Consider the following 25828-nt stretch of genomic DNA (forward strand, 5'->3'; position numbering starts at 1 on the left):
TCGCAAAGTCATAGTCTGGGAAAAAGTGACTCTCAACTTCTTTATCACCGCTTGCCAAACCCCAAGGCGAGAATACAAACAAATTTCTCTATCGTTCAAATCTAGACGGCTCTGGTCCTTCCTCTTTCCGATTCATACTGTAATGCGCCTGAGGCCGGATGCGCGAATAAGACACCCTCACCAAGCCGCATAATTCTTCCACAATTGGATATAAGTATACAGTACTTGAAACGAGCCTTTCCAACCTCTGTTTGATAACAAAATAAGCAAAAACATGCTCGGACTGAAGCAACTAGAGCATTTGCATAGTGGCCGCCAGTGTTTGGGTACCTGAACCGCCTCATGCGGCTCTGTTGAATACAGACCTGCACATACATACTGTGTCTTGTATACATGGCATTTTTTTTAGGGAGCTCGTGTTCTTCGCGGCCTCGCGACTGCATGCGTGGAATGCTTACAGTTACCTCATGTACCTCGAGTTTGCCCATGAAGCTGCTCATTTAATATTCTTCCAAACAGAAGAGTTGTCTCACCCCTCCTGTAATTTGCTAAACCATATTGGTTTCTAGCATTGCCCGCTTTTATTCTCTGGTGCTGCTCCGGCCGAAGACCTCTTGTGGCCAAAAAATCCTACAATAGGATTTTCCATACAGGTATGGCTCAGTATGCAAACGATACGCAGGACAACTCTGGCCAGTCCATGCTTATTTTTTAAAGGAATACCCCGGAGCCCCACGCTCTTTCCGTTTCCTTCACTGTGCTAATCATCTCTCGTGGGGCGCCTACCTTTTTTTTTCCAATCTCCCTTTCCTCTCTCGGCCAAGTGATCTGCACCGCGTCGGCCTGCCCTCTTTTTGGACTCTCTTGCGCAGTATCACTAGCTCGATTTCCACCTGGAAATTGGAGTTCGAGAGTCTGGCATTTCACTAAGCAGGCCCGACTACCTGGTTGTCACGACATCTTTGTTGTCTTTCTTTACCTCTCCTCTTCCGCCCCCAACAGAGAATATATAGTCCACTGGCTCGGTCTCTGCCCTTCTTGATTTTTCTTAGAGACCATCGTGACTACATACTCCGAAAGCTAAGCGCAACATGGTGATCACAATACGAAGGCGGTACATACAAGTATCAGTGGTCATTGCGCTTTTGTTTATGCTTATCTTGACGCTGCTTCTGAAACATTCGCATGCGGTGAACAAAAGCTTGAACTATATCGACTCTCTATCGTTGTCGCTTTTCAGCACTCAAAACAAGGACCCGACAGTCCACTCCTTATTCAACGAAAAAGTGACGCAGATTTTGGAGCACAAACAGAGAGCGGACCCAGAGGACAAGTACTGGCCCATCGACACGGAGCTCACCATCGAGCAAACCCATTTGACCGTCCCGCATTGGTTTGCCCAGCCGGTGTCGGCTAGGCCCGTCACTATGCCATTTGATCCGAGGTTCACCTTGGCCGTATACTACAGCTATCTTTCTCGGCACCCCGAGATTCTTGAGAAAGGCGAGATGCCTTTCCATTGGTCGGACTGGGTCGACATGACGCCTTTGAACAAGCACTTTTTCTCCCTGAACAAGGACAAATTCAGCTGCTCCAACTTTGACATGAGGCAATACCATGAAGCAAAGTGGCCAGATAAGGAAGACGAGCGTCGCAAAGAGGTTTTTGACCCGGAGACTTTCTGCCGCAAGGCGGGCGATGTGGAGAGCAACGGCTTGGGGTTTGTGATCGACAAGTACTGCGGCCGCACGACGGACGAGCTCGTCATCTTGCTCGGGAAAGCCTACCTCCACACGCTGGCGCCAAACCCTTCCTCGGTGATTTTTCTCACCAAAGAAGGCTCGTACTCGGTGCCGCTTGCCCGAGACCCCTCCAGAATGCTCGAAAACAAAATGGTGGCCGAGTACATGCACGCCAACGACATGAGCATGGAAATCAACACCTTGAAGGAGTTCCGACAGCTCCAGGCGGCAGTTCCCCCTCTGGTGAGCGATGTGTTCCGCGAATATGAAGTACACTTGAAGCACGAGGATTTTGTCTACGAGCCATCCCAAGTCTTGAAGGAATTGGAGGAAAAACGCAGCTCCGGCACCATCGACAGCCAGGAACTCAGCTACCTCGAGTCGGTCGAGTATTCCGTGGAGATGAAGGACAACCCCTCCAAATACTTTCGCGAGGCACGCATCTTCGACACCAAGTTGGGAGACCACTACGACTGGCGGTTTTTCCGCGGCTTCAAGCTCGGCTCGCAGGAGCAGGCCAACACCTTGCACAGGTTGGTGCGCACGTGGCTCTCGTTCACCCGGAAACAGGGCATCACCACGTGGATGGCGCACGGCTCGCTCTTGTCGTGGTATTGGAACGGCGTGGCGTTTCCCTGGGACAACGACATCGATGTGCAGATGCCGGTCATGAGCTTGCACAAATTGAGCTTGAAGTTCAATCAGTCGTTGATCGTGGAGGATGGCGAGGACGGCTTTGGCCGGTATTTCTTGGACTCCGGTACTTTCATCACCACGCGAAACCGCAACAACGGAAACAACAACATCGATGCCCGGTTCATCGACGTCGACTCGGGGTTGTACATTGATATCACCGGCTTGGCTGTGTCATCAGACCCAAGCCCGGAGCGCTACCATGACACGCTACCCAAGGACTACCAAAAGGACGACCATCCCTCTGCCGAAGTCAACAACTTGTTGCAGGTCTACAACTGCAGAAACAAGCACTTCTTGAGTCTCACCGAGCTCTCGCCGTTGGTGAAAACGTTTGTCGAGGGCGAGGTGGCCTACGTGCCCAAGAGGTACTCCGATATCCTCACCATCGAGTATACCGGCATGGGCATGATTCAGAACTTTTTCCTGGGCCATCTTTTCATTCCACGGTTGAAGCTCTGGATCCACCAGGACTTGTTGCGCTTTTTCACCCGCCACAAGGAAGAGTGGAAAGCCTTTTATCTGGCACCGGCTGACAGTCACGAGGTGCTCGACATCCCAAAGACAAGCGGAAAATTGACCAACAACGAGATCAAGATCTTGTTGGGGCTCAAGGACGAGGATTTCCTTGACCTTTTGCTTGCAGACGACTTGCTCATTACATATATTCTGACCCGTGATATGACCTCTATGCACGAGACAGAAATCACGCGGCTTCTATTCGGGAAAACGACTCAGGACATTGTTGAGAATGCTCCTGACTTTAAGCCTTTGATGTATGAGCCGTCCTTGTACCGTGCCAACAGAGACTTCATCACCTTTGAGGCGAGGGTCGCCAAGTTCCAGGAGTTCCAAGACAAGATGGAGCGGGAGAACGCTGAGAACGCTGAGAAAGCTGAAAGCTGATACATCTAGCCAGCTGAAAGAAGAGAATAAAAACGCAGAGGCTGAAGAAGTTACGGCGCCTATAGACGCAGTTGCATTTTAGATGCTCGAATGCCTCTTGACATCTCGTGAGTGATGCGAGAATTTTCTAGTTCTATTGAAAACGGTCTGGCCTGCGCTGATTTTCAGGCACCTTCTTCACCGCAATCAAGTTGTACTTGGAGGCAGCACAGGCATCTACTAGACTCATTGGACTTTCTCGAATGGCTCCGAGAACAGCAACGGACAGCATAGAACTCTAAATATTGGGCATAGCCTAATGGCACAACATTAGTATTATCTAACAACAGAACTAATATACAAAAGTAAGTGGAACGGAGTGATGTACATCACGAGGCGCGGGCCCCGTTGGCCCGGCCAGTGTCTGGTGGGGCGAGCAACCTCACTTCTTCTCAAGCTCTCTCCTCAAAAGCTCAATCTCGCGATACGCCTTCTCCAACTCGGACTTCAACTTCTCGTTAGACGCATTGAGTTCGCTGACGGCCTGCTCGGTCAACAACTTCTCCAACGTCCACTTCTCGATGTTGTTATTCTCGTTCTCCTTCAAGCGTCTGATGTACTCAATGCCTCTCTGCAAGATCTGTGCCTTATTCGTGTCTGGAGAAGGAATCAACTGAGCCAACTCCTTGATACCCTGGTTGATCGAGTCTCTTCTTCGGCGCTCGACTTCCTTGTGGTTCTCGCGTCTCGCGCGGTGCCACTCCTCAGAGCCATGAGACGGTTTGTTTCCGCTGTTTTGCTGTGGCAATGTGGTGGGCTGCAAGATCGTGTTGTCGGACCTGTGGTGCTGCTGCGCGGCATTGACGGCAGAGGCCGCGTGCAATTGCTGGCTATAGTGGCTCTCGTACGCTAATTTCTGGTGCAACTGTTGTTGCTGTTGCTGGTGCAGCTGCAGGTGATGGTGGTGGTGGTAGTGTGGCTGCTGGTGGCTCAATGCAGCGGCAGCGGCGTTGGCAGTTTCAGCGTCAGAAACCAAGGACGCGGCGGCGGCTACGGCTGCGTCCTCGTCATCCTCGTCGTGTTTGTTGTTTTCAGTGCCCGTGCCTGATCCTGCACTGTACGAAGACTGGTCGCCCAACAACTCGGAGTCGATGGCAATGTCGTCTTTTTTGCTGTCGCCGAGCTTGACTTTCTTTGAGTGGTGGTCGCCGTACGCGGGGCTTTCTCTTTTCTCAACCATGTTCACGTGCCGCAGAAAAATGAGGTGGTGTGTTTTGCTTTTTTTTTGGGGGGCAGACACAAAAAGGGGGTGGGCGGTCGCTTTTTTTGAAACAGTAACAGAGGGCGTTTAGGCTTTGGTTCGTGTTTCGTTTTGTTTTCCGGAGCTTGGGTGTGTGGGCGTGTTTGCGGGGACGTGTTGCAAAATACCTGCTGCAGATGTTTTGTTTATGGTGATAACGTGATGCCGAAAACGTGATTTCAAAAACGTGATTTGGGCAGAGACGGGGGTATCGACAAGTCACGAGACAGCGTTCACATGTTTTCCGCGTGATGTCGCGAAATGCTGGGGTTACCCGGCGCCCGACCCGGAGCTCCTTCCGCTTTCAGCGATGGCCGCGGTGCCTACTGGTTTGCACATACATCTATCTGAACTTGACCGGGCCTCTTTTCAAGGCGCAGGAAACCGAATACTAATTCTTGATTGCATAAGTGAAAAGCATGTCAGTTCTTGGTGAGACTGCATAAAATGGGATTTCCTTTAGTCACGTGTCTGATATCTCTGACTGTATGAAGCATGCCATGTTGTCCTCATCTTCTTGTCCATATTGTTCCGTGTTTTCTTTGTAGTTTGCGGTATGATTTCTCGAATTGATGCTTTGGGCCAAAAATGCCCCAGCCAGTGTAGACTATTTCCTGGCTTGCTGGTCATCTCTCAGAGTCGCAAATACACGACTCTTCTCTAATTTCCAATCAACAGAATTAAGCCCAATGGTCGCGCCTTATTTTCGGAGTTCTGAGAAGGGCTTTTAATATACGGCTCAGGCGTTTTTGGCTGTTTCCTCCCCTCCCCCTACATTTCCCAAATCTTCATTCCTTGACATGTGTCCGTATTATAAATTTCATTTATTTCAGCATTATTTAATACTTCGGGCTGCTTACGATCATCACAGACCTGTGAAGTATAAAACATATTTACTCGCACTGGTGAAAACCGTTTTCACAGATTGTCCGGAATAAGCGGTACCACTATATGCACGCTGACAGTCCGGTCAATGGATGCGCTCTCGGCCAGTGGATGCGTTCAACAAAAGTCTTCATGCCCTTACTCAACTTTTAGGGTTTGCTTTCAATGAATTACCAATCGCTATCTCGATAATAACAGCTTGCAACGAGCTGTGGGGCAATATGTGCGAAAAGAAAAATTGACCAATTGTCAACGCTATTGTGCTTTGATTAAAATGTCGCGAAATGCGTCTTAAGTTAATAACATACCCAGCTTCAAGAAATACTGTCCCACCCAAAATAAAAAGTCAAATCACGATTATTATTTATTCCTCTACACCGTACTTGAAAATATAAATGGCAATCTCTGTCATTAGTCTTCTACATGTTCGTCACATCCAGCAACTAGAATCCTAGTGCCCAAGAGCATGCGATGTTTCTAGCTGGCTCTTCGCAGGCACCTGTTCTATACAAACTACGCATCACCGTAGATTCAGCCTGAAAGGGCACACCTCTAGATTTTTGCAGTGATTATGTAGTTCTGGCCGTGGATGGTGTCTATTGGCTTTACTATATCTCTAGATTGTATTTATATTGTGTTCTCTCGCGTGTCCCAGACGATGGTCACGGGCCCATCGTTGACCAACTCCACGTCCATCATCTCGCCGAACTTGCCGTCCTTCACTCGGTTTTCATCCCCAAGCTCTTTCCTGAGGTTTGCCAAAAACTCCTCATACAATGGACGAGCGCTTCCGCCTTTTGCAGCTTTATGAAAGTCGGGCTTCGTGCCTTTGCGGATCGTGCCGTATAGCGTGAACTGAGATACAGAAAGAACGCTGAGCTCACGGTCATGGGCCAAGCTTTTCGCCCACGGCTTGCCGTACCACTTGGCCTGTTCTGGTGGTGGATCAGAGAAGTCCTCGAACAAGCGGAGACTGGCGACTTTCTTCACAAGCTTGGCCACATCGTCACTGGTATCTTCTGTGGAAATGCCCACCAAAAGCATAAGTCCTCGGCCAATCAGCGACACGAGAATGTCGTCTACCGATACCGACGCACGCTTGACCTTTTGGATGACGACCCGCATCGAATTTTGCCCGCTAGGTTAGATCTTGTTTTCGGGTCGTGAATGGTTTTCGCATCTTGTGGCTTATCAGCAATGCCGCGCATACCGGAAGAATTCTAGTTTCAGGGTTGGGCAATATTCCATGTTCAGACGATCAGGACTGCGCCTATTGGTGTGTCGGTGGGTTGCGGAAAAATTACCAGCGATTTTTTGATCAATTTCGAAATTTGATCTAACGTGGAGAGCATCCTTCTGCTCGTAGTTCTGTTCCCCTGGTGTATTAGAACATCCGCCATTATCAATCGATGGTCACCAGGGTACACGGCACGACCACATCCAAACGGTGGGACACTTAAAACCTCTAACAGAGGAAAACATCCATACATCATCAACTTGGAGGAATGTCTACTCGGATGTCTTGTCAATTCTCACAGTATTCAAAGTTCCGTGTTCACATGTAGAAAGTCAAGTCGACTTCGAAAGGCTCGATCTTCTGTTTTTGCTACACGAGTTAAGGCAGAGAAGAGACTTAACACACATGCGATCAAAGTGAGGAACAACCCATTCGTGCCTTGCTGCTTTTTAATGACTGCAGAAACACCAATCATGCACAAATTAAATTAAGGTTCATGGGTGTTTCAAATGCTCTGTGGCCTATTGTTCATCACTCAAGTAGGCTTTACGAATATCAACCAGTTCTTGCCGTATAGGCAGACTTCGAATACTGCTTGATTTGACTGATCTCGTCTTTTACGTGGGGTAGACCTCGTGGTTATACCTGCTAGGAGAACCAGAATCAACTTAGCTGGTTCAGCACTGTTGACGAGTTTCATCGTACGTGCAACGACTTGAATGCTCTTGTAGCATTTGCTTTGGAAATACTGGTCCACACTATAGAAATGCAGGAATTGATGATTCCACTTGCCTCACAAGCTGAGTTGACTTGCGGCGGTCGGCTTTTATCCGCCCGAGGCTCTAAGTCTCCCGCAAACACCAGTTCGTTGCACGCAAGCAAAAAAGAGATCATTAAGACTGCAACCACCGAAACCCTCGGTATTACAGGTTCCAATAGTGGGGATCAATGTACATCGCACTCCTGGATATCCATCAATATACATCGCACTCCTGGATATCCATCAATATACATCGCACGCTCGCAGTACCCTAATTTGCACAAAGTAATATCTTTGCCCCCAATACATTTGATACTGTCAGGATTTGTTCACATGGGCCGCCATCGACCATGACCCAGGTGTTGTTTTGTCGTGTCGCTTCGCTCCAAGCAGTGGCCCTGAAAAACATTTACACAATATTTCTGGATCAAGAGGCTTTGGTGAAGGCCTTCGAATAAAGGAGAATCCGTGGAGAGAAATGTCTTTCAGGGGCTCCAAAAATAGTGCCTCATAAGCTCTGAGACAAGCATACGAGCTTCGGAGCAATTTCCATATAATAAGCGCGCCACGCATGGAGACAGTGCGCGGATTGCCCAGTAGGTCATTCACGAGTAATTCGCGCACTTGTAAGCGCATATTATTCCCGGCGTGTGAATAAGCACCCAGGTCTCTGGTCATTCAATACGCTCGAGTTCATGAATGAGGAAACCTCATGCCTGTGAAGCATGACGCTGAAAAGTGCGATATTATTCAGCATCAAAATTCCTCAAGTATGCACGCTCCCAATGTAGAGCGAAGTCTAAATAGGGAACCTTATTCATGAAGAGTACATACAGGCCGCAAAGATATAGGAGCCCAGTCGGTTGGATGTTCTCGCTCCAACGTGTATCTATTTCATTTTTCGGGTGTCTTTAGTACTCGACAGTGCCAGGAAATTTCTGGGCACCATGAATGAATTCGGCTTCACAACTTTCTTGGCCCACTTGGTCAATTGTTGATAGGGCGGCGACACAGTCCAGTGACACAGTCTGATTTGCTGACGGTGAATCCCAAGATCGGACAGCCGCCGGGACACAAACATCCAGTCCTGCAGATACACCCGGGTTTCTCCTGCGGCAGCCTGCTGAGTATGCGCTAACACCGAGCGAGCCGCACAAAAGATTGCTGTAGGATATGCGCTTACACTTGCAGTATCGTACCACCGCGAGGGCGCACAACCTAATCAGAGCTCATATAAATTACGCCGCGTGCCCACGCTCCCCCTGGATTTGCCGAAGATCATCAAGTGCTCGTTTTACTGACGAACATACAATCTTATCATAAACACTCATCACTGCCATGTCGGAAATTACCTTGGGAAGATATCTCTTCGAGAGATTAAACCAGCTTAAGGTGCAGACCATTTTTGGAGTCCCCGGAGACTTCAACTTGTCGCTCCTCGACAAAGTGTACGAAGTCGACGGCTTGAGATGGGCCGGTAATGCCAATGAGTTAAATGCTGCATATGCCGCCGACGGGTACTCGCGGGTCAAAGGCTTGGGTGTCATTGTCACCACTTTCGGCGTTGGAGAGTTGTCCGCTTTGAATGGAATCGGTGGAGCGTACGCCGAACACGTGGGCTTGTTGCACGTCGTTGGTGTGCCTTCCATCTCTTCTCAGGCGAAGCAGTTGTTGTTGCACCACACCTTGGGAAACGGCGACTTCACCGTGTTCCACAGAATGTCGAACAATATCTCCCAGACAACGTCGTTCATTTCGGACATCAGCTCTGCCCCTGCTGAAATCGACCGTTGTATCAGAGAGGCCTACGTGCACCAAAGGCCCGTGTATTTGGGCTTGCCTGCCAATTTGGTGGACTTGAATGTGCCGGCCTCGTTATTGCACACTCCAATCGACTTGTCCTTGAAGCCTAACGACGCCGACGCACAGGCAGAGGTCATCGAGACAGTCCTCAAGTTGATCGAGCTGGCCTCGAACCCCGTGATCTTGGTCGACGCTTGTGCATCCAGACACAGCTGCAAGAAAGAGGTGGAGCAATTGGTCAGAAAGACCAACTTCCCTGTGTTCACCACCCCGATGGGCAAATCCTCGGTCAATGAATCCGACCCCCGTTTTGGTGGTGTGTATGTCGGCTCGCTCTCGGAGCCCACAGTCAAAGAGGCTGTGGAATCGGCTGATTTGGTCTTGTCCGTGGGCGCCATGTTGTCCGACTTCAACACCGGCTCTTTCTCCTATTCCTACAAGACCAAGAACATCATCGAGTTCCACTCTGATTACACCAAAATCAGACAAGCCACGTTCCCCGGCGTGCAGATGAAGGAAGCATTGGCAGCCTTGTTGGACGTGGTTGCCAATCATGTGACCCACTACAAGGAGGTTGCTGTGCCTCCCGCACCCAAGACCGAATACCTCGATGGCGACAGTGCCATCAGTCAGGAGTGGTTGTGGTCCAGAGTGTCATCATGGTTCAGAGAAGGTGACATTATTATCACAGAGACTGGTACCTCTGCCTTTGGTATCGTGCAGTCCAGGTTCCCCAATGACACCATTGGAATCTCGCAGGTCTTGTGGGGCTCCATCGGCTTCACTGTCGGTGCCACGCTTGGAGCTGTCATGGCTGCACAGGAAATTGACCCAAAGAAGAGAGTCATCTTGTTTGTCGGTGACGGGTCCTTGCAGTTGACTGTCCAAGAGATCTCCACCATGTGCAAGTGGGAGACCACGCCATACTTGTTTGTGTTGAACAACGACGGGTACACGATTGAGAGGTTGATTCACGGTGAGACCGCCTCGTACAACGACATCCAGCCATGGCAAAACTTGCAATTGCTCCCTGTCTTTGGTGCAAAGAACTACGAAGCCATTCGTGTCTCCACGGTCGACGAGATCAACAGGTTGTTTAGTGATGCGGCTTTCAACGAAAATTCCAAGATCAGAATGGTCGAGGTCATGTTGCCCAGAATGGACGCCCCAATCAGTTTGGTGAAACAGGCCGAGATGAGTTCTAAGATCAACTCGTCGAACTAAATGCACATATATATTAGCTCCATATCTTATAAAAAAAATCTTATACACGAATAAATGAAGGTTTTCGATAAGGAAAGAAGAACAAAGCATCAGGGTGTAATAACAGTTGTCGGTCCAATCTTGGTCAAAACGTCGCATCGAAAGATCTGAATCAGATTGCAATTGTACTGGATCGTTCACCCATCGAAAAGAATGCTTTACTTTGAAGTTGGGGCAACTTTCAAGACAATTTATAGGTGTAAAAGTTTTGCCCCGGAACCATGGTCTTTCTAATGTGAATCAATATCTGTATTTAACGCTATCTTCGTAAAACACATAAATGAGTGGCTTTCTAGGGAAGTAGATAAATCAAAATCGACCCGATTGATGTGGTTGGAAAGTATGTGTACTTTTAAATTCCTGGACTGTTTCTCCCATAAATAAATGAGTGGGATCCAAGTAATAAAAGAAAGTGCTAAAGTTGTAAGTTGCGACTTTGTATGCAACAAAAAATATGTCCAGGTTGATTAATGAGACAGCTATACTTTTGAAATACTTTTGAGAAAGACATACAACACACATTTGTTCTGGGAGATTATTTTGATAAAAGGAACAAAAGTATACAATAATTTATGAAAAGCTTCCAAACAGTTTTCCGACATGTACCTATTTCTTTTAAAGAAACATATTATATAGGCTGCCACTGGAGGGATTTAAAACTCCACCTCTAACGAAAAACTATCATGAAAACCTAAAATAGATCGCAACATTGGCTTAGGTGATAATGCGCGAGCACAAATTTACAAAGTCTCCCAAAAAAGAGACTTCCGTCCGTAACCAATGTCAGCCACTTGAATAAAACCCATCGTCCCATATGATGTATTTTCCGAAGGGCCCGTGACCATAGTTCATTTTATTTTTTTTAAAGCGGCAAGACATGACGTACCTTTGTCTTTGCATCCTGGTCCCTTAGCAAGTAAACCCTGCAAACGACTTCAACAAACCAAGTAAGGTTTCATGGAATGTCGAAGAAGATTTTTTTCTAAAAAAAAAGGAAGAAATGGTAAATCTCTTTGTATAGCGTGTCATCTTTATGCAAAGACAATTCTAATCTCCTCTGTAGTGTTGAAATTGACAGACGTACCATCGCCAACGATTTGTCTGTAAAGGATTCAAGGAGTTTACTTCCTGCTGCTCATTACTTCTCTGGTGTAAACACAACAGGAGTATCACGAGATTGTCGCCTACTCTTCATCTTTGCAACGGGCATTTCTGGTCTGTTATGATACGACATGAACAAGATTATAGATTCTCGTCATCCTGTATAATACGAAGGACGAAGAGTCTAAACATTCCTGATCGGGGTTACCCCTCACCTACTGTATAGAATGGTTCCGAACTATAAAGGGGCGTGAGGCTGAGACATCCCTGAAGAAGGACAACACTTTTTAGACATCGAGAATACGACAGATAGACTAGGCCTATCCACTAAGGCTGAACTATCTATAAACCGATCTACTCGTAGTTTAAGAGACAACTCAAGGCTGTTTCATAATATGGTCTACAACAAAGCGCAAGTGGTTTAGTGGTAAAATCCAACGTTGCCATCGTTGGGCCCCCGGTTCGATTCCGGGCTTGCGCATTTATTTTTGTCTTGAGTTGGTTTTTTGCATTTTTGGCTCTGCAATTTGAGATTTGGAAATTTGTGTCGTGATTGTTGCAAGCATGTGTCCGTGGACATAATACAGATGTCAAAAGGCGAGCGTAAAAGAAGTTGTCAAAAGAAAGCGAAGCTCTGATCAGTTTTTACATCTTTGGCAGTCAAGACTCGGGTCATAATCACTATACCCTTGTATGTGTTATGAGAAATTCATGTCATCTATTGAGGCACGATACGAATCGAAGAGTAATTAGGGGCCGTAGCAAGATTCTGCATCCCGTTGCAAGTCATGCTTTTCCTTCGGATTGTCTAAATATCTTCGCAGCCTCAATTGTGAGGTTACTCAGCGTTTGTACTGCATGGAGTGTGTGGCGGTTCGATTTCCAGAATTATACTGACAAATACGGTGCGCTGACTTATTGCTGGGATTTTGAATGCTAGCTTCAGCCTGAGACTAGAAACACGGGATAGCCAGTAAGAGAATTGCGGCTGTTCAGGTTCTTAGTCATATGTGTTGTCGAAACCATCGAGGGAAACGCTGAAAGTGAAACTTGGTCATTGTCACAAGTTCCGCGGAACCTGGAGGCCTCATGGCACAGCATTGATTCAGCTGACCGCAACCCGCCAACTTTCCGACCCAATAGCGGACGTACACCATTTCAAAATAAATCAAGTACTACTGAGTCAAGGACTACTTGTTTTGATACTACTTAGTCAAGTACTACTAAGTCAAATACTGCTAAGTCAAGTACTACTAAGTCAAATACTGCTAAGTCAAATACTGCTAAGTCCTACTAAAATGAGTACTACTGAGTCAAGTTCTACTAAGTTAAGTACTTCTGAGTCAAATACTGCTAAGTCAAGTACTGCTAAGTCAAATACTGCTAAGTCAAGTACTACTAAGTCAAATACTGCTAAGTCATGTACTACTAAGTCAAGTACTACTAAGTCCTACTAAAATGAGTACTACTGAGTTAAGTCCTACTGAGTCAAGTTCTACTAAGTTAAGTACTTCTGAGTCAAGTACCACCAAATTAAAGTGCTATTGAATCTAATACCCCTCAATCGAATGATCATTAAGTCAAAGTACTGAGAATCAATAATAAATAACTAAAAGTTCGACCACATAAAGCCGTGGTCAGTCAAAAATGCCAATTCTAAGAGCACATCTAATCAAGCACCACTAAATCAAACCGCATATTCAAACCTAATCAGCCCTATTTAAACCCTATTCAAACCTGACTCAACCCTATCCAAACCACATATCCAAACCACCACTAAATCAAATTCTACCAATCGATAATCACCAAAAACCAGCCCCATGCTGGATCCGGCATAGACTGCGCCAAAACCCGAGAATCGTCATTTCCCGGGAAATCACCCACGGAGCTGGTCGCATCCTGCACCCAGAGCCGTGCGCTTTATCACGTGACGCGACCACCGGAGCCACACCGGCGCGTATGGAGATAACATATACGGCTAATCAACGGCTAGTGAACGTTGGGGAAAAGCACTTTTTTCCTGATCTTTGCCAATACACATCATGTGGCCTTTTCTCCGGCTGACTGCACGCACGCGGTTGCCGTTTTCGCCGCGTGGCCTTGCCCCCTGCTCGAAATTCTATGCCCCCTCTCTCGGCGGCTCGCCTGTCTCGATCCGGGGATACTCTGTGCTGGGAAATCCGATTGGATCGTGGGCAAAAACAGGAGCTGCAAAACGGGCGCTCAGTACACAAAGCCGTGTTTTCAAGGACAGCGGGCCTCGTCTCATTGATGAAGCAAAACCGGGCCCGGCGTCCCATACAAAAGATACACACGGGCCTGGAACCACGCCCAAACCGGACGCCACGGCCACGCCCGAAAACGCCGCCCAGCCGGAACACACAAACGCCACCCGCACAGAAAAAATCGAGAGCGCCGGCAAAAGCAATGCGCCCGGCAAATCGCTTTTCGGCCGCCAGATCCTGACCTCCGAGACGCGCATGCTCCGGTCGCTCTTGACCACGCTCTGGCCGAAGAACAGGCCCAGCTTCAAGCTCCGCGTCATCGTGGCGTTGCTCCTCCTCGTGGGCCTGAAGGTGCTCAACGTGCAGGTGCCGTTTTTCTTCAAGTCCATCGTGGACCAGATGAATGTGGACTGGGTGGCGCAGGCGGGTACCGTGGGCACCGTGATCGGCCTGATGGTGTTGGCGTACGGCGCTGCGCGCTTCGGCTCCGTGCTTTTCGGCGAGCTCCGCAACGCCGTGTTTGCGCTGGTGGCCCAGCTGGCAATCAAGCGGGTCGCCAACAACACGTTCCGGCATCTCTTGAACATGGACCTCCATTTCCACCTCCTGAGCCAGACGGGCGGGCTCACGCGCGCCATCGAGCGGGGCACCAAGGGCATCAGCTACGTGCTCCTGGCAATGGTGTTCCACATCATCCCGATCTCCGTGGAGATCGGCATCGTGTGCAGTCTCTTGACCTACAACTACGGCGTGTCGTTCGCCGCAGTGACCTTCCTCACCATGGCAGCGTACTCGGTGTTCACCATCAAGACCACCGCCTGGCGGACGCAGTTCCGGCGCCAGGCCAACAACGCGGACAACGATGCTGCGTCCGTGGCCTTGGACTCCTTGATCAACTACGAGGCCGTCAAGTACTTCAACAACGAGGCCTACCAGTGCGCCAAGTACGACCGCTCGCTCACGCACTACCAGAACGCGTCCATCAAGGTCGCCACCTCTTTGGCCTACTTGAACGCGGGGCAAAACCTCATCTTCACCCTGGCCTTGACGGGCATGATGTACATGGGCTGCCACGGCGTCGCCACGGGCGCCCTCAGTGTCGGTGACCTCGTGCTCATCAACCAGTTAGTATTCCAGCTCCTGGTGCCGCTCAACTTCCTTGGCTCCGTGTACCGCGAGCTCAAGCAGTCGCTCTTGGACATGGAGAATCTCTTCCAGTTGCAGAACCACGACGTTCAGATCAAAGACAAGGCGGGCGCGCTCCCGCTCCAGCTCGACGCCACCCGCCCTGGCACCATCACCTTCGAGAACGTGACGTTCGGCTACCACCCGGACCGGCCTATCCTCAAGAATGCCAGCTTTGTGATCCCGCCGGGCGACAAGGTTGCCATTGTCGGGCCCTCGGGCCTGGGGAAGTCCACCATCTTGAAGCTCGTGTTCAGGTTCTACGACGTCTCCTCCGGCCGTATCTTGATTGACGGCCAGGACATCTCTCAGGTCACTCTCGAGTCCTTGCGTCGGGCCGTCGGCGTCGTGCCCCAAGACACCCCTCTTTTCAACGACACCATCAAGGAGAATATCAGGTATGGCCGCTTGGACGCCTCTGACGCAGAGGTCCTGGCGGCGGTCGAAAAAGTCAGCCTCAAGCCGCTTGTGGCAGACTTGCCCGATGGCCTCGACACCATCGTGGGCGAGAGAGGCTTGATGATTTCAGGCGGCGAAAAGCAGAGATTGGCCATAGCGCGCCTTCTTCTCAAGAAAGCGCCCATCACCTTCTTCGACGAGGCCACAAGTGCTTTGGACACCCACACCGAGCAGGCTTTGCTCCGCACACTCCGCCAATTGTTCAAGGAAAGCAAAGCAACAAACATTCTGATCGCCCACAGACTCAGAACTATCGCGGACAGCGACAAGATCATTGTTTTGAACAAGGGTGAAGTCCAGGAAGAAGGTACGCACCATGAACTCCTTGAAAAGGAAGACTCTCTCTACGCGGACCTTTGGAACATCCAGGAAAACTTGGATGTTGAGGAGGAAATTAATGGCGCCCAGACCTCTCCATCCCCTCGCATGGAAACTCGCGTATGATAACTTACCCATGCTTATTTATAGAGAAAACATTGAATCTCAACACTTTCCACCCTGAAAACTTGCAGCGTACTACTATTTTTTCCAAGAGCTATTTACATTATTTTGTCGTAGTACTCTGCAATGCGCACTTTCTCGTCGTTTTCGGCCTCTACTTCCAGGAACTTTTCCTGAAGTTGATGTGGAGGCAAGCTCTTGCATTTCTCACTCACAAACCGAAGAGCCTCTTCCCGTTTGTATTGCATGACCTCACCCAAGACCAAGCGGGTGATGTTGCTAACAGTGATGCCAATCTGCTTCGACCAATCAGACCCTTTTCTCAACGACCGTTTAACCCATCCGTCGTAGTTTGTTTTATACCAAGTCCAGATTATCAGCTTGAATTCTGCCTCGGGCTTGTACTTAAACCCGATCAACGCCAACTCAATCATCTTTGAGTCAATGTTGTTGTTGACGAAATGTAAGGTTTTGCTTAATAGATCCTTCTTTTGACAGAAAGACAATGAGGATACTGCAGCTGTCTGGATCTCGCTGGCAGTGCCGTTGGTGTGTTTCAAAAATGATACGTCTCCATTCTTGACCAAGGAGAGTATCTGCTTGTATTCAGTCATATTGGCAGTGGCCATGGTGACATTGAAAACCAGCGAATACAATTCCTTTGGCACGAATTTTTGTGTAACACCTGAACTCATAAGGTTCTTATAGAGCTTGCGGCATATATTTTGCGCTTCTTTGTTCCTGATTGCAAGCTGAAGCACAATGTTTCTCACTTCGAATTCGACCTTGTTGTACTCGCCCGATTCCAAAGACAAAACTGAGTCTTCCCAGAAAGCTATCTTTTTGAATAGCTTTACTGCAAGCGCATCGAGCCACTTTTGGAACTTGGTGTATTCTGTGAAGTGAACGAATATTGCGTTGATGATTTCAATGTAGCCTAAAGCGCATTTGAGCACTTCGAAGTCAGTGTTCAGGGACTCGTTTGCTAATTGATCACAAAGTCTCATCAAAAAGCTAAGTTGATTCTCCGCAAACAATGCCGCGTCTTGTTTAGGAAGAGGTTGGCCCAAAACTTTCCCGTAATCTTTGATCATTCCAACCAAATCCAAGGATGAGTAGGAGTTAGACAAGACGTTTTCCAAGATGACTTCTTGAAGCTCAGGAGCATAGATGGTCTTGTAATAGAATTGATTATCGGCATTCAATGACAAAAATTGAGCAGGAGGAATGTCCAATTCCATGGATCTGTCAGTTAGCATCAAGTTCGCCACTCTAACTTGACCATTATCGGACTTGACTTTCAATGCCAAAGGCACATGATAGGGGTTGTTTTCGAGCTGTAAGTCCTCCGCGTTTTCGTTAAAGAGAAATCTGTTTTGTTCGACCACAATCTTGTTGGTGACAAGTTTGACCTTGAGGTAAGGGTATCCGGTATAGCGGGTCCACGAGTGAATGAAAGTCAATAGCTCATAAGACGTGTGTTCGTTCAACACATTCCAGAATTCAAAAGGCTTCACTGTTTTGTGCTCGAATTTCATTAGCACATGTGCAAAGGCCTTGAAGAAACTAGAGAAGTCTTGCTCGGTGCTTTCAAGCTTGAACAAGCTTGCGATCATGTTGAGAAGAATCATGCCTTTATCATAAAAGTTTCTTTCAAAAATCGTGCTTGTCTTCGAGCTTTGATTCACTTTCAACAGGTTCATATGTTCATGAAAGCTGGGGATCAGCTGGTTGATGAAGCAGTCCGCATCCATGAAATCCTGAAGCGCCGCCAGTTTCGACGAGTCATAGTCAGATTTGTCGGACACTTCAATGGCAGCAATTGATAACACGTAGTTTCCCACGAACGTCGCGAAGGCCTCGATTAGCCAGGTGTATTTCCATTCGTCAACAGAAATCAAATTTCCAATCCACTGATGAGTCAATTGATGCGCAATCAATTGCCTGACATGAGCTTTGGCTTCTGCGGGTGCACTAGATTCGTCCAAGTAAACAGTATCCTTGATAGCAGTAATCATCCCCCAGTTTTCCATTACAGCATCGCTGAGGAAAGGTAGCGTGACAATGTCAAGTTTCTCCATTGGGTACTTGACACCAAGCACATTCTCAAATACGGGGAGCAAACGGGTCGCTATTTTCAAAGCATACAGGGCATACGACAGGTCTCCTTTCGTGACAAAAGCCCGCACAGGAACCGGGCTGCCCGAGGATTCAACCTTTTCAAGATCGCCGACAACAAAGCCAAAAACAGAAGGTGCAATAGGAGGAGTCTGTTTGAACTTGAACACAGAATACTCAGTCATGTCAACCACATTTACCGAGTCAAGAGGCGCATTGGATACGACCTTGAACAGTGACTTTGCCGTCACAGAAAGAGTGATGGGCACTTTGCTGATTAACTCGTCAACCACGGGGAAAATCATCCGGCACCCAAATGGCTGTGTGTGCGTGGCAATGACATGGTTGTCTGATCTGCCAGTCACAGAGTCAGAGTAGTTGGTTTTAAAGAGGCCATAAGTCTCGTCGTGGAAAGTCTTGATTGAAGTAATCAGACCCACAAACGAGATGGAGAGCTGCGAGCCCGAAAGCACTTTTTCGCTGCTGAAGACAGCTCGCTGATGCGCACGATCATAGGATATTTTCAATTTCTCGTCCTCATTGTCGTTGGTGGTCAAAGCAGCACTTGTGATGACTAATTTATGGGCATGCAACGAGAAGGAAAACGCAGAGTCTGAATCGCCAGTGTATGATCTATTCTGGGCAAGCGGAATGCGGAGCTGGCCCTGGAAATTGGGCTTTGCATGGTCAATTTTCAAACTGAGGTCATAGCTTTGAGGGAGATAGCTGTTCGTCAATTGCAAAGGCACGTCTGTCCATTCGTCACTCATTTCGCCTGGCACTTTCTAATCAATTAGGCGAAAAAAAAAAAACCTGGAGCCGGTCGCGAAATGAGCTGTTCGATGCAAGACTCACGCTTACTCGAAACAGGGGTGGCCTAAAAGTCAGACAGATGAATGAGAAAGAAGCATGAAAATCGATGAAGCAGCTGGATTGATGTCAAGCCAATTTTCCTTTTTCTGACACTTGTTTCAAGACATGGCCACCGATTTTCTGAGCTTTGTGTGCTATTGTAGCAACTTATTTCGAGTGGGCCCATTCTTTTTTCCGCCCTTGCACTGAGAACTGTAAAGAGCCAACTTAGTTACGTTCCTGGTTTCGTATTCATTGCGATTTAATCTCTTTTGTTTCATCTTTTAGACTGGTGTGCATCTGATTGTGTGCCTTTTTTTCACTGGAATTTCACGCATTGTTAGATTAGAATTCTCTGCAATCTTTTCTATTCCTTCCCAGGCGCCAAATACCAAACAACACCTGAGAGGACTCAGGCCGCGAGCCCGGCTGCAAACGGTTTGCGCACGCCATGGTAAACAAGCATCAAAACGACAAACAATACATGTACATTCGAAATAACCGCAGTAAGCGCCAGGCACGGCGAGCACAGTCTGAGTTTCTTCAGAAATGTGAAGACGTCGAAAGGTCTTGGTACCAAGACTGTAATTATAGGACCTCTTCCCGAGGAACGAAGCTCTGCCAAGTGATACCTCTGGCGTTTTTGGTAATCTGTTCAAGATGTGAACATTTACCGCACGACCTCGGAGCCCTTCAAGAAGATTCCAAGTCATTCAGTTTTTCCAACCCAGAGATTCGCCTTGTTTGCCAAACAAAAACAGGCACATCATTGTGCTTAAAATTCAAATCCGATTGAGGCATGTTTGTGTTTTTTTTAAAAAAAAATTCAATAAGTTCATGACAGGCTGTGGTGATCAAATACGCATGGTAGATGAGGTGATGTGAATGCTGCTTGGCATAATGCATTTTAAACGAAGCAAGTTCAATAGAAAATTCTCGGCCATCAAGCTAGGACTGCCTAATAGCACATTTTATGGGGCGATGACTGGAATGATCCGAGGATGGGGACCGTTGTAGTTATGAGCCGAATTGGTGGATAAGCCTTCTTTCTGGGCAAACAAAAAAAAAGGTCTCGCGCCACCCGTTCAAAACTTGACATTGTGCTTTTCTCAGGTACGTCAGTGGAATTGCAATGCAGGGGTCTCCTTTTGGGTGGCTTGTTCCCAGCTGCGGTGTCTTTTCCTGTCGCGGTTTCGGATCCGGGCCTTGTATTATTATTTTTGTTTTGTTTTGTTTTGCTTTGTTTTGTTTTGTTTTGTTTTGTTTTTGGACGCCGCCCAGAGCACCCCGAATTCGCGGCCCCTCCTCATCAGGAACTTAAAACAAAGTATGCCTCGAAGAAAAAACACCTGAGCATGTTCGCCGAATATGGCCTTTTCAGAGAGAACGAATGTGAAGGCTCGGATCTGAATCCACAGATGTCGCCGCACCCACAGCCATGAAATGTTGTGCAAGCTTTCATATCCGTCACATCAGGGTAGGCGGAAAGTCCAAAAAAAGGTACCCGCTTCAACATGGGCATAAAACTCTAGTGACATCGCGCGGCGGAGCAAAGTGAACGGAAATTAGCTTGGACTTGCCTTATAGATCTTTCACACAGAGAGGGTGGTGCTCGCTTCTATGCGCAGGATAATTGTGTGCAGTAAGAAACGGCTGAAACGTGGGAGGGGGAGGCGCTCCCCGTCTACCTAAAACGTATCGTGTGCGTCCCCTGGCGGGAATATATAAATAGCTTGACAGGCCCGATTTTCTCAGAGAAAAAAAAACTCCTGGAAAAAGACAACGTTCTGTGCAGAAGACTGTTCATCAAACCACTATTTATTTTTATCGTTGCCTGTCCCACCGAACACAGTCGTTTTGCTAGAGAATTATATACGTCATGGGGATCAAGGACAAGTTGAAGAGATCTTCCCGGGTTTTCTCGTCTGATTGCAAGGAGAGTGTTTCTGAAAACGGGAGCAGCACTGCTGGCGCCAAAGAAGAGGTCAAAACGACCACCGAGCCCAAGGCTGTTCCAGACGCGGCCGAAGCGGCCGAAGCGGCATGCACCGCCAAGGCTGCTACCCCCGAAGCTGACGCCGCGATTGATGCTGCATTGGATGATGTGACTGGCAATGAACATGTGGATGAAAACGCAGCCGTTTCAAAGGGGGAGGGTGCACGTGACGCCGCGGCAGATGCTGCAAACCCTGCGCCCGCTGCCGAGGCTGCTGCTGAGGTTGCCGCTGAAGACGGCAAGAAGCCAGTTAAGGAAGGCAACGCGATCAAGAGGAGCCTCTCCAAACGAGCCAAGAGCAAAGCGAACACGTCCACCGCGTCTGGCGAGGCCAGGCGGGGCGAGATATTCCACAAGTTCATGAAAAAATTCAGGAGACCTGTGGGTGTTCCAGCAGGGAAATCTGCGCAGAAGTCCGCCGACAAAACCGCAAAGAAAGTGGAAGTCTCCGGCGCTGACAAGGCTGAGACCAGCACCGATAATGCTGCTGTTGCAACTGAAGCAGGTGCAGTCGATGCAGTCAACGCCGCGCGCGACGCTCTGCTTGATCCGGCCACCGCGCCCGAGGCTGTCGCCGAAACTGCAGGGACCGTCGAGCCCGCCAAATAAAGCCATATGGGGCGCACTGAAGAGCATGGCTTCTGAGTACGTGTGTGTAACTCGCTTCCACAGGTTGTCTTAATAATAATCCGAATACGTAGCTGGTGGTGCGTAGAGGTGCTGTTGCACAACGGGCCGAAATCGAACACGAGGCAGACACTGTATTAGGCGCGCGCGCAGCGCGCGCCGCAGAGTACACTCCGAAACCCTGATATTGTTTGGTGGCGCACGCACATCAGGCCATGGGGGAAAGAACAGCGGGCACCACGCGCGCACCACCGGCGCCAATTAATATAGCACACCAGAACCGCGAACAATCGCAGGGCAGGCCCTGCGCCTGGGCCTGGAGGGGAAAGCCCGCCCGGGAACAATAAACCCCCATTGTAGTTGGTTTGCCTGTGCACGACTTTGGTGGGTGTGCCCATGGTTTCTTTGTTCGGGGCCGCCGGCAGGTCTGGCCTCACGTGGTTCCGGGTGCACACGCAAGATAGGGCCTAGAAGGGGACCGCCGCGTGGGACTGGCTGGTGTATTTTTTCTCGTCCCGCCCTGTGTGTGCGTGGGAGTCCCGGGTCCCTGGATCTCGCGGCCCGCCCCAGGGCCCTGCGAACATTGGAGGAGACATGCGGCAAATTAGAGGAGCTGCAAAAATGCACACACATCAGTGGGAAATCCAGAGTGGTGGGACCAGGCTCTCTGAGAAAACAGACCCCAGCCTGGGCTGTGTGCAGTTTCCAGAGGCATTATCCAACACGTTGTCATGGAGTCCCTTCAGTCGCCCCGAGGCCCGCCAGACAAAGTGGCGCGCATGCTTAATTAGTCCGCTACCACTTTGCCCAAGCATCGACAAACTGTATTAGTGGTGACCCGTAGACCCGTAGTGCCGAGGCCCGGTTCGTGAAACAGACAGCACTTTGGACGATGCCCAAGTCCGCCTCTGTCCTGCCACAGCTAGAAACGGCGCACAATATACACTCCCCGTCAGACCAGGGCACCCTGGCCTTGCCCATAGTGCGGGGCGCACCAGCAGCTGAGTTTGATGGAGCGGCTCTAGCATCTAGGGCCGCGTTTCGCGAGCGGCGCTTCTGGCAAAAGACCAGTGCACAGGGAGTACCGATATCGGTGCACAGGCAATAAATTAATTGAGCACGCAGTGAAGTGCACAGATTTAGTTGTGAGTACCCAAAGATGTCTGTACTGTGCAAGCAGTGTTTGTTGGAGTGGGTTTTTGGACTGTTCCGTTTGTTTTTCAAGTGATTGTTGTTTGTTTTGTTGGGAGATCTGGACTCGTTTTGCAGGACACTTTCATCTTCTCTTGAGATACTTCATGCCTTTCTGAGGGGATATATTCTTTGTTTTCTCACGAGAATTCCATTTTCCCACAATATATTCCACGGGTTCCACAGGAAATTTTTCAAAGATTCCACTTTCCAAAAAAAATTCCCATTATTCAATATACATTCCTTTTTTTCAGAATACATTCTTTTTTCATGAGAATCCATTCTTTTTTTCAGAATACATTCCTATTTTCAGAATCCATTCCCCTTGAAACCTCTGGAGACTCCTTTTTTTTTCGGAATACATTTCCCTTGCTTTCTCTGGGGACTCTCCCTTTGTTTCTGGAACAAAACGGGCGCCTCGCTGGGCGCCTCTTGTCTTGGGCCTGGAAAGCTGAACCCTCGCTTAGTGCTTACTAAGAGCGAGTGCGGAGAACGCCAAAGGGCAACGAGATACGGCGCTATCCGTCCAGCTTCCTATCCAGCGTCCATCGCAAAAGCGCAGGTGGCATTCACATCCCATAAATGAATAAAAGTATATATCCTAGGCACTCTTTTTTGGTCGTTGTGTATTTCTGTTTGCATGTCTCCCACTTCAATGCTGGGTTTGTCTCCACCGTTCCTGGTGGGCCGTTCGTACCGCACTGCGCAGAGAAAGATTCGGGGGGCCTCGCGCCGTATCCATTAAACCCGATATTGCGCCCCCATAATTCCTCGGCCCAACTACGGGACACATGTGCCCAAACAGTAGCTGGTCCATACAGGAGCCCTTGGTCACGTGCTCGCGTCCCTGCAAAGGGCCGCCGTTTTTTTCTCACGCCACTCTGTTCTGGTTTGCCGGGGCTTGTCTCGCGCTCCCCTTTTGCTGATCAGTTCGCCCTGCTGACAGACTGTGAGGAGCGCGGGCGGAACTGCCGGCGTACGACTTTGCTGGGGACGTGTGCACACCAAAAGTCTCCCACTGCGGGCCCATCTTCACTCCGCCAGTTTTTCTGCCCTTTATCTGGCCTGGATCCCGGTCATTTTTTGTACTCGGATTTTATTTTCGGCCATTTGCCATCAACACTTGTATTCAAGAAGTGTCGAGCGCACATCACACACCAATAAGAACCACGCCCCTCCCGGTGCTTATCCCTGTTTCATATTCGTTTCACCCTCCACGAGCCTGATCGTTCCTGGACTAGCTTTTCTCACCCGCTGTCCTTTACTTGTGTCTTAGTCAGCCTTTCTACAACCACGGCGTGCAAAAAAAAAAACTAAGTTCATAAGACTCTCATACATCGTCCAGTATCAGAGCGCTCCTTTTTCAGAGAATATACTTCTGAACATTCGAGTCACGGCTCCCTGAAGCACTTGATCACAAAGTGCGAGAATAATTATACGACGCATTCACTTTCCAATTCCTGAGATCAAGAGGTCACTCATAAACACCATCTGGATCCTCAGCTTGCATCTGCGGCGCTCCCAAACACTTCTCCGCAGGCCATCGTATAATGAACAACGTTACGTCATCGCATCATTCAAAGACTGACGCAAAGATGATGGATTTGAGAGTCGGCAAAAAGTACCGCCTCGGCAAAAAGATCGGCTCGGGCTCTTTCGGCGATATTTATTTGGGCACAAACGTGATTTCGGGCGAAGAGATTGCTATCAAGTTGGAGAATGTGAAAGCCAAGCACCCCCAGTTGGAGTATGAAGCCAAGGTCTACAAGGCTTTGAGCGGTGGTGTTGGCATTCCGTTTGTTCGCTGGTATGGTACTGAATGTGATTACAACGCCATGGTCATTGATCTCTTGGGCCCATCGTTGGAGGACCTATTCAACTACTGCAACCGCAAGTTCACGTACAAAACCGTTTTGCTTTTAGCCGACCAGCTCATCTGCAGAATAGAGTACATCCATGCACGCTGCTTCATTCATAGGGATATCAAGCCCGATAACTTCTTGATGGGAACTGGCAGACGCGGGTCTCAAGTAAACGTCATTGATTTCGGGTTGGCCAAGAAGTACAGAGATCCAAGGACCCACGCGCACATTCCTTACAGGGAGAACAAGAACTTGACTGGCACTGCCAGATATGCCTCGGTGAACACGCACTTGGGTATCGAGCAATCAAGAAGAGATGACTTGGAGTCTTTGGGGTACGTCTTGATCTACTTCTGTCGTGGATCCTTGCCTTGGCAAGGATTGAAGGCGGCCACCAAGAGACAAAAGTACGACAAAATCATGGAGAAGAAGATGACTATTCCAAACGATGTGTTGACCAAAGGCTTGCCCGACAAGTTCTTGGACTACATGAACTACGTCAAGAACTTGAGATTCGAAGATAAGCCAAACTATGCATACTTGAGAAACTTGTTCAGAGACTTGTTCAAGAGGGAAAACTACAGATATGACTATGTCTTTGACTGGACGTTGTACAAGTTCCAACAGGATAAACAGAAAGAGGAAGGCAAAGGGGGAGAGGGCCAAGCCGAGCAGAGCCAGGGTGTCCCACAGTTGCAACAACACCCGCATCTGCAGCATCAGGCCCACCAGGCCCATCCGGCACAAAAGCCCCCAATTCAATTGCAACACATGCAGCCGCAGCAGCAGCAGATCCAGCATCAGCAGATCCAGCACCAGCAGATCCAGCACCAGCAGATCCAGCAGCAGCAGATCCAGCAGCAGCAGATCCAGCAGATGCAGCTACAGCACCAGCAGCAAAGCCAAATACACGCATCACCCCCAAAGATGAGCTCTGAAATGAATTCGGCCGTCCAACAGATGACCGTTTTGGCCGGGCCCGGGCATCCCGACAAGGCAGGCGTGCATCTGGCGTCGCAAGTGGCCCAGTTGGGCAGTGGGCGTTTTGCGGACGCAACGTTCCACCAGTCCTACGACCACGAAGGGTCGCCCCAGCGCGGGCACAGGCCCAGCAACAACCAGGCATGGATTTGAGTTATGCTGTGCATGAGCGAAATTCCATTGGCAATATCCAATATATAGCATCCTCTTCCTAGTTGCGAC

The 25828-nt window shown here is 48.9% G+C and overlaps 9 protein-coding genes and 1 non-coding gene across 10 annotated transcripts; 7 read left to right on the plus strand and 3 right to left on the minus strand.

The window, feature by feature from the left end:
* Positions 1-1091: 1091 nt before the first annotated feature.
* On the plus strand, positions 1092-3341 carry MNN4 (Mnn4p; the record flags this gene model as incomplete). Its single annotated transcript, XM_018856545.1, has 1 exon — positions 1092-3341. The coding sequence occupies one exon, from the start codon at positions 1092-1094 to the stop codon at positions 3339-3341; it is 2250 nt and encodes a 749-aa protein (XP_018714676.1).
* A 451-nt stretch (positions 3342-3792) lies between these two features.
* Positions 3793-4530, minus strand: CBF1 (Cbf1p; the record flags this gene model as incomplete). Its single annotated transcript, XM_018855353.1, has 1 exon — positions 3793-4530. A coding segment is annotated over one exon (738 nt), but the record flags the coding sequence as incomplete, so codon positions are not given.
* Positions 4531-5871: 1341 nt separating this feature from the next.
* METBIDRAFT_120107 (D-aminoacyl-tRNA deacylase) lies at positions 5872-7034 on the minus strand. The gene has a single exon (XM_018854146.1). It carries the CDS (start codon positions 6628-6630, stop codon positions 6133-6135), a length of 498 nt encoding a protein of 165 aa, XP_018714678.1. The 5' UTR covers positions 6631-7034; the 3' UTR covers positions 5872-6132.
* Positions 7035-8840: 1806 nt separating this feature from the next.
* PDC11 (indolepyruvate decarboxylase 1) lies at positions 8841-10529 on the plus strand (the record flags this gene model as incomplete). Its single annotated transcript, XM_018856980.1, has 1 exon — positions 8841-10529. One exon carries the CDS (start codon positions 8841-8843, stop codon positions 10527-10529), a length of 1689 nt encoding a protein of 562 aa, XP_018714679.1.
* Positions 10530-12079: 1550 nt separating this feature from the next.
* On the plus strand, positions 12080-12150 carry METBIDRAFT_t28. The gene has a single exon. It is a non-coding gene; the product is annotated as a tRNA-Gly (tRNA).
* A 1999-nt stretch (positions 12151-14149) lies between these two features.
* On the plus strand, positions 14150-15982 carry ATM1 (ATP-binding cassette Fe/S cluster precursor transporter; the record flags this gene model as incomplete). The annotated part of the gene is made up of 1 exon (XM_018858627.1): positions 14150-15982. The coding sequence occupies one exon, from the start codon at positions 14150-14152 to the stop codon at positions 15980-15982; it is 1833 nt and encodes a 610-aa protein (XP_018714680.1).
* Positions 15983-16077: 95 nt separating this feature from the next.
* On the minus strand, positions 16078-18867 carry METBIDRAFT_35983 (uncharacterized protein; the record flags this gene model as incomplete). The annotated part of the gene is made up of 1 exon (XM_018856678.1): positions 16078-18867. One exon carries the CDS (start codon positions 18865-18867, stop codon positions 16078-16080), a length of 2790 nt encoding a protein of 929 aa, XP_018714681.1.
* Positions 18868-20828: 1961 nt separating this feature from the next.
* On the plus strand, positions 20829-21554 carry METBIDRAFT_10360 (uncharacterized protein; the record flags this gene model as incomplete). The annotated part of the gene is made up of 1 exon (XM_018853749.1): positions 20829-21554. The coding sequence occupies one exon, from the start codon at positions 20829-20831 to the stop codon at positions 21552-21554; it is 726 nt and encodes a 241-aa protein (XP_018714682.1).
* A 1641-nt stretch (positions 21555-23195) lies between these two features.
* Positions 23196-24120, plus strand: METBIDRAFT_120359 (uncharacterized protein). Its single transcript, XM_018854151.1, has one exon. It carries the CDS (start codon positions 23346-23348, stop codon positions 23925-23927), a length of 582 nt encoding a protein of 193 aa, XP_018714683.1. The 5' UTR covers positions 23196-23345; the 3' UTR covers positions 23928-24120.
* Positions 24121-24361: 241 nt separating this feature from the next.
* Positions 24362-25759, plus strand: HRR25 (serine/threonine protein kinase; the record flags this gene model as incomplete). Its single annotated transcript, XM_018856452.1, has 2 exons — positions 24362-25309; positions 25454-25759. The coding sequence occupies 2 exons, from the start codon at positions 24362-24364 to the stop codon at positions 25757-25759; spliced, it is 1254 nt and encodes a 417-aa protein (XP_018714684.1).
* Between the last annotated feature and the right edge of the window lie 69 nt (positions 25760-25828).

Source organism: Metschnikowia bicuspidata (genome assembly GCF_001664035.1).
Source record: "Metschnikowia bicuspidata var. bicuspidata NRRL YB-4993 chromosome Unknown METBIscaffold_1, whole genome shotgun sequence".
Lineage (NCBI taxonomy): Eukaryota > Fungi > Ascomycota > Pichiomycetes > Serinales > Metschnikowiaceae > Metschnikowia > Metschnikowia bicuspidata.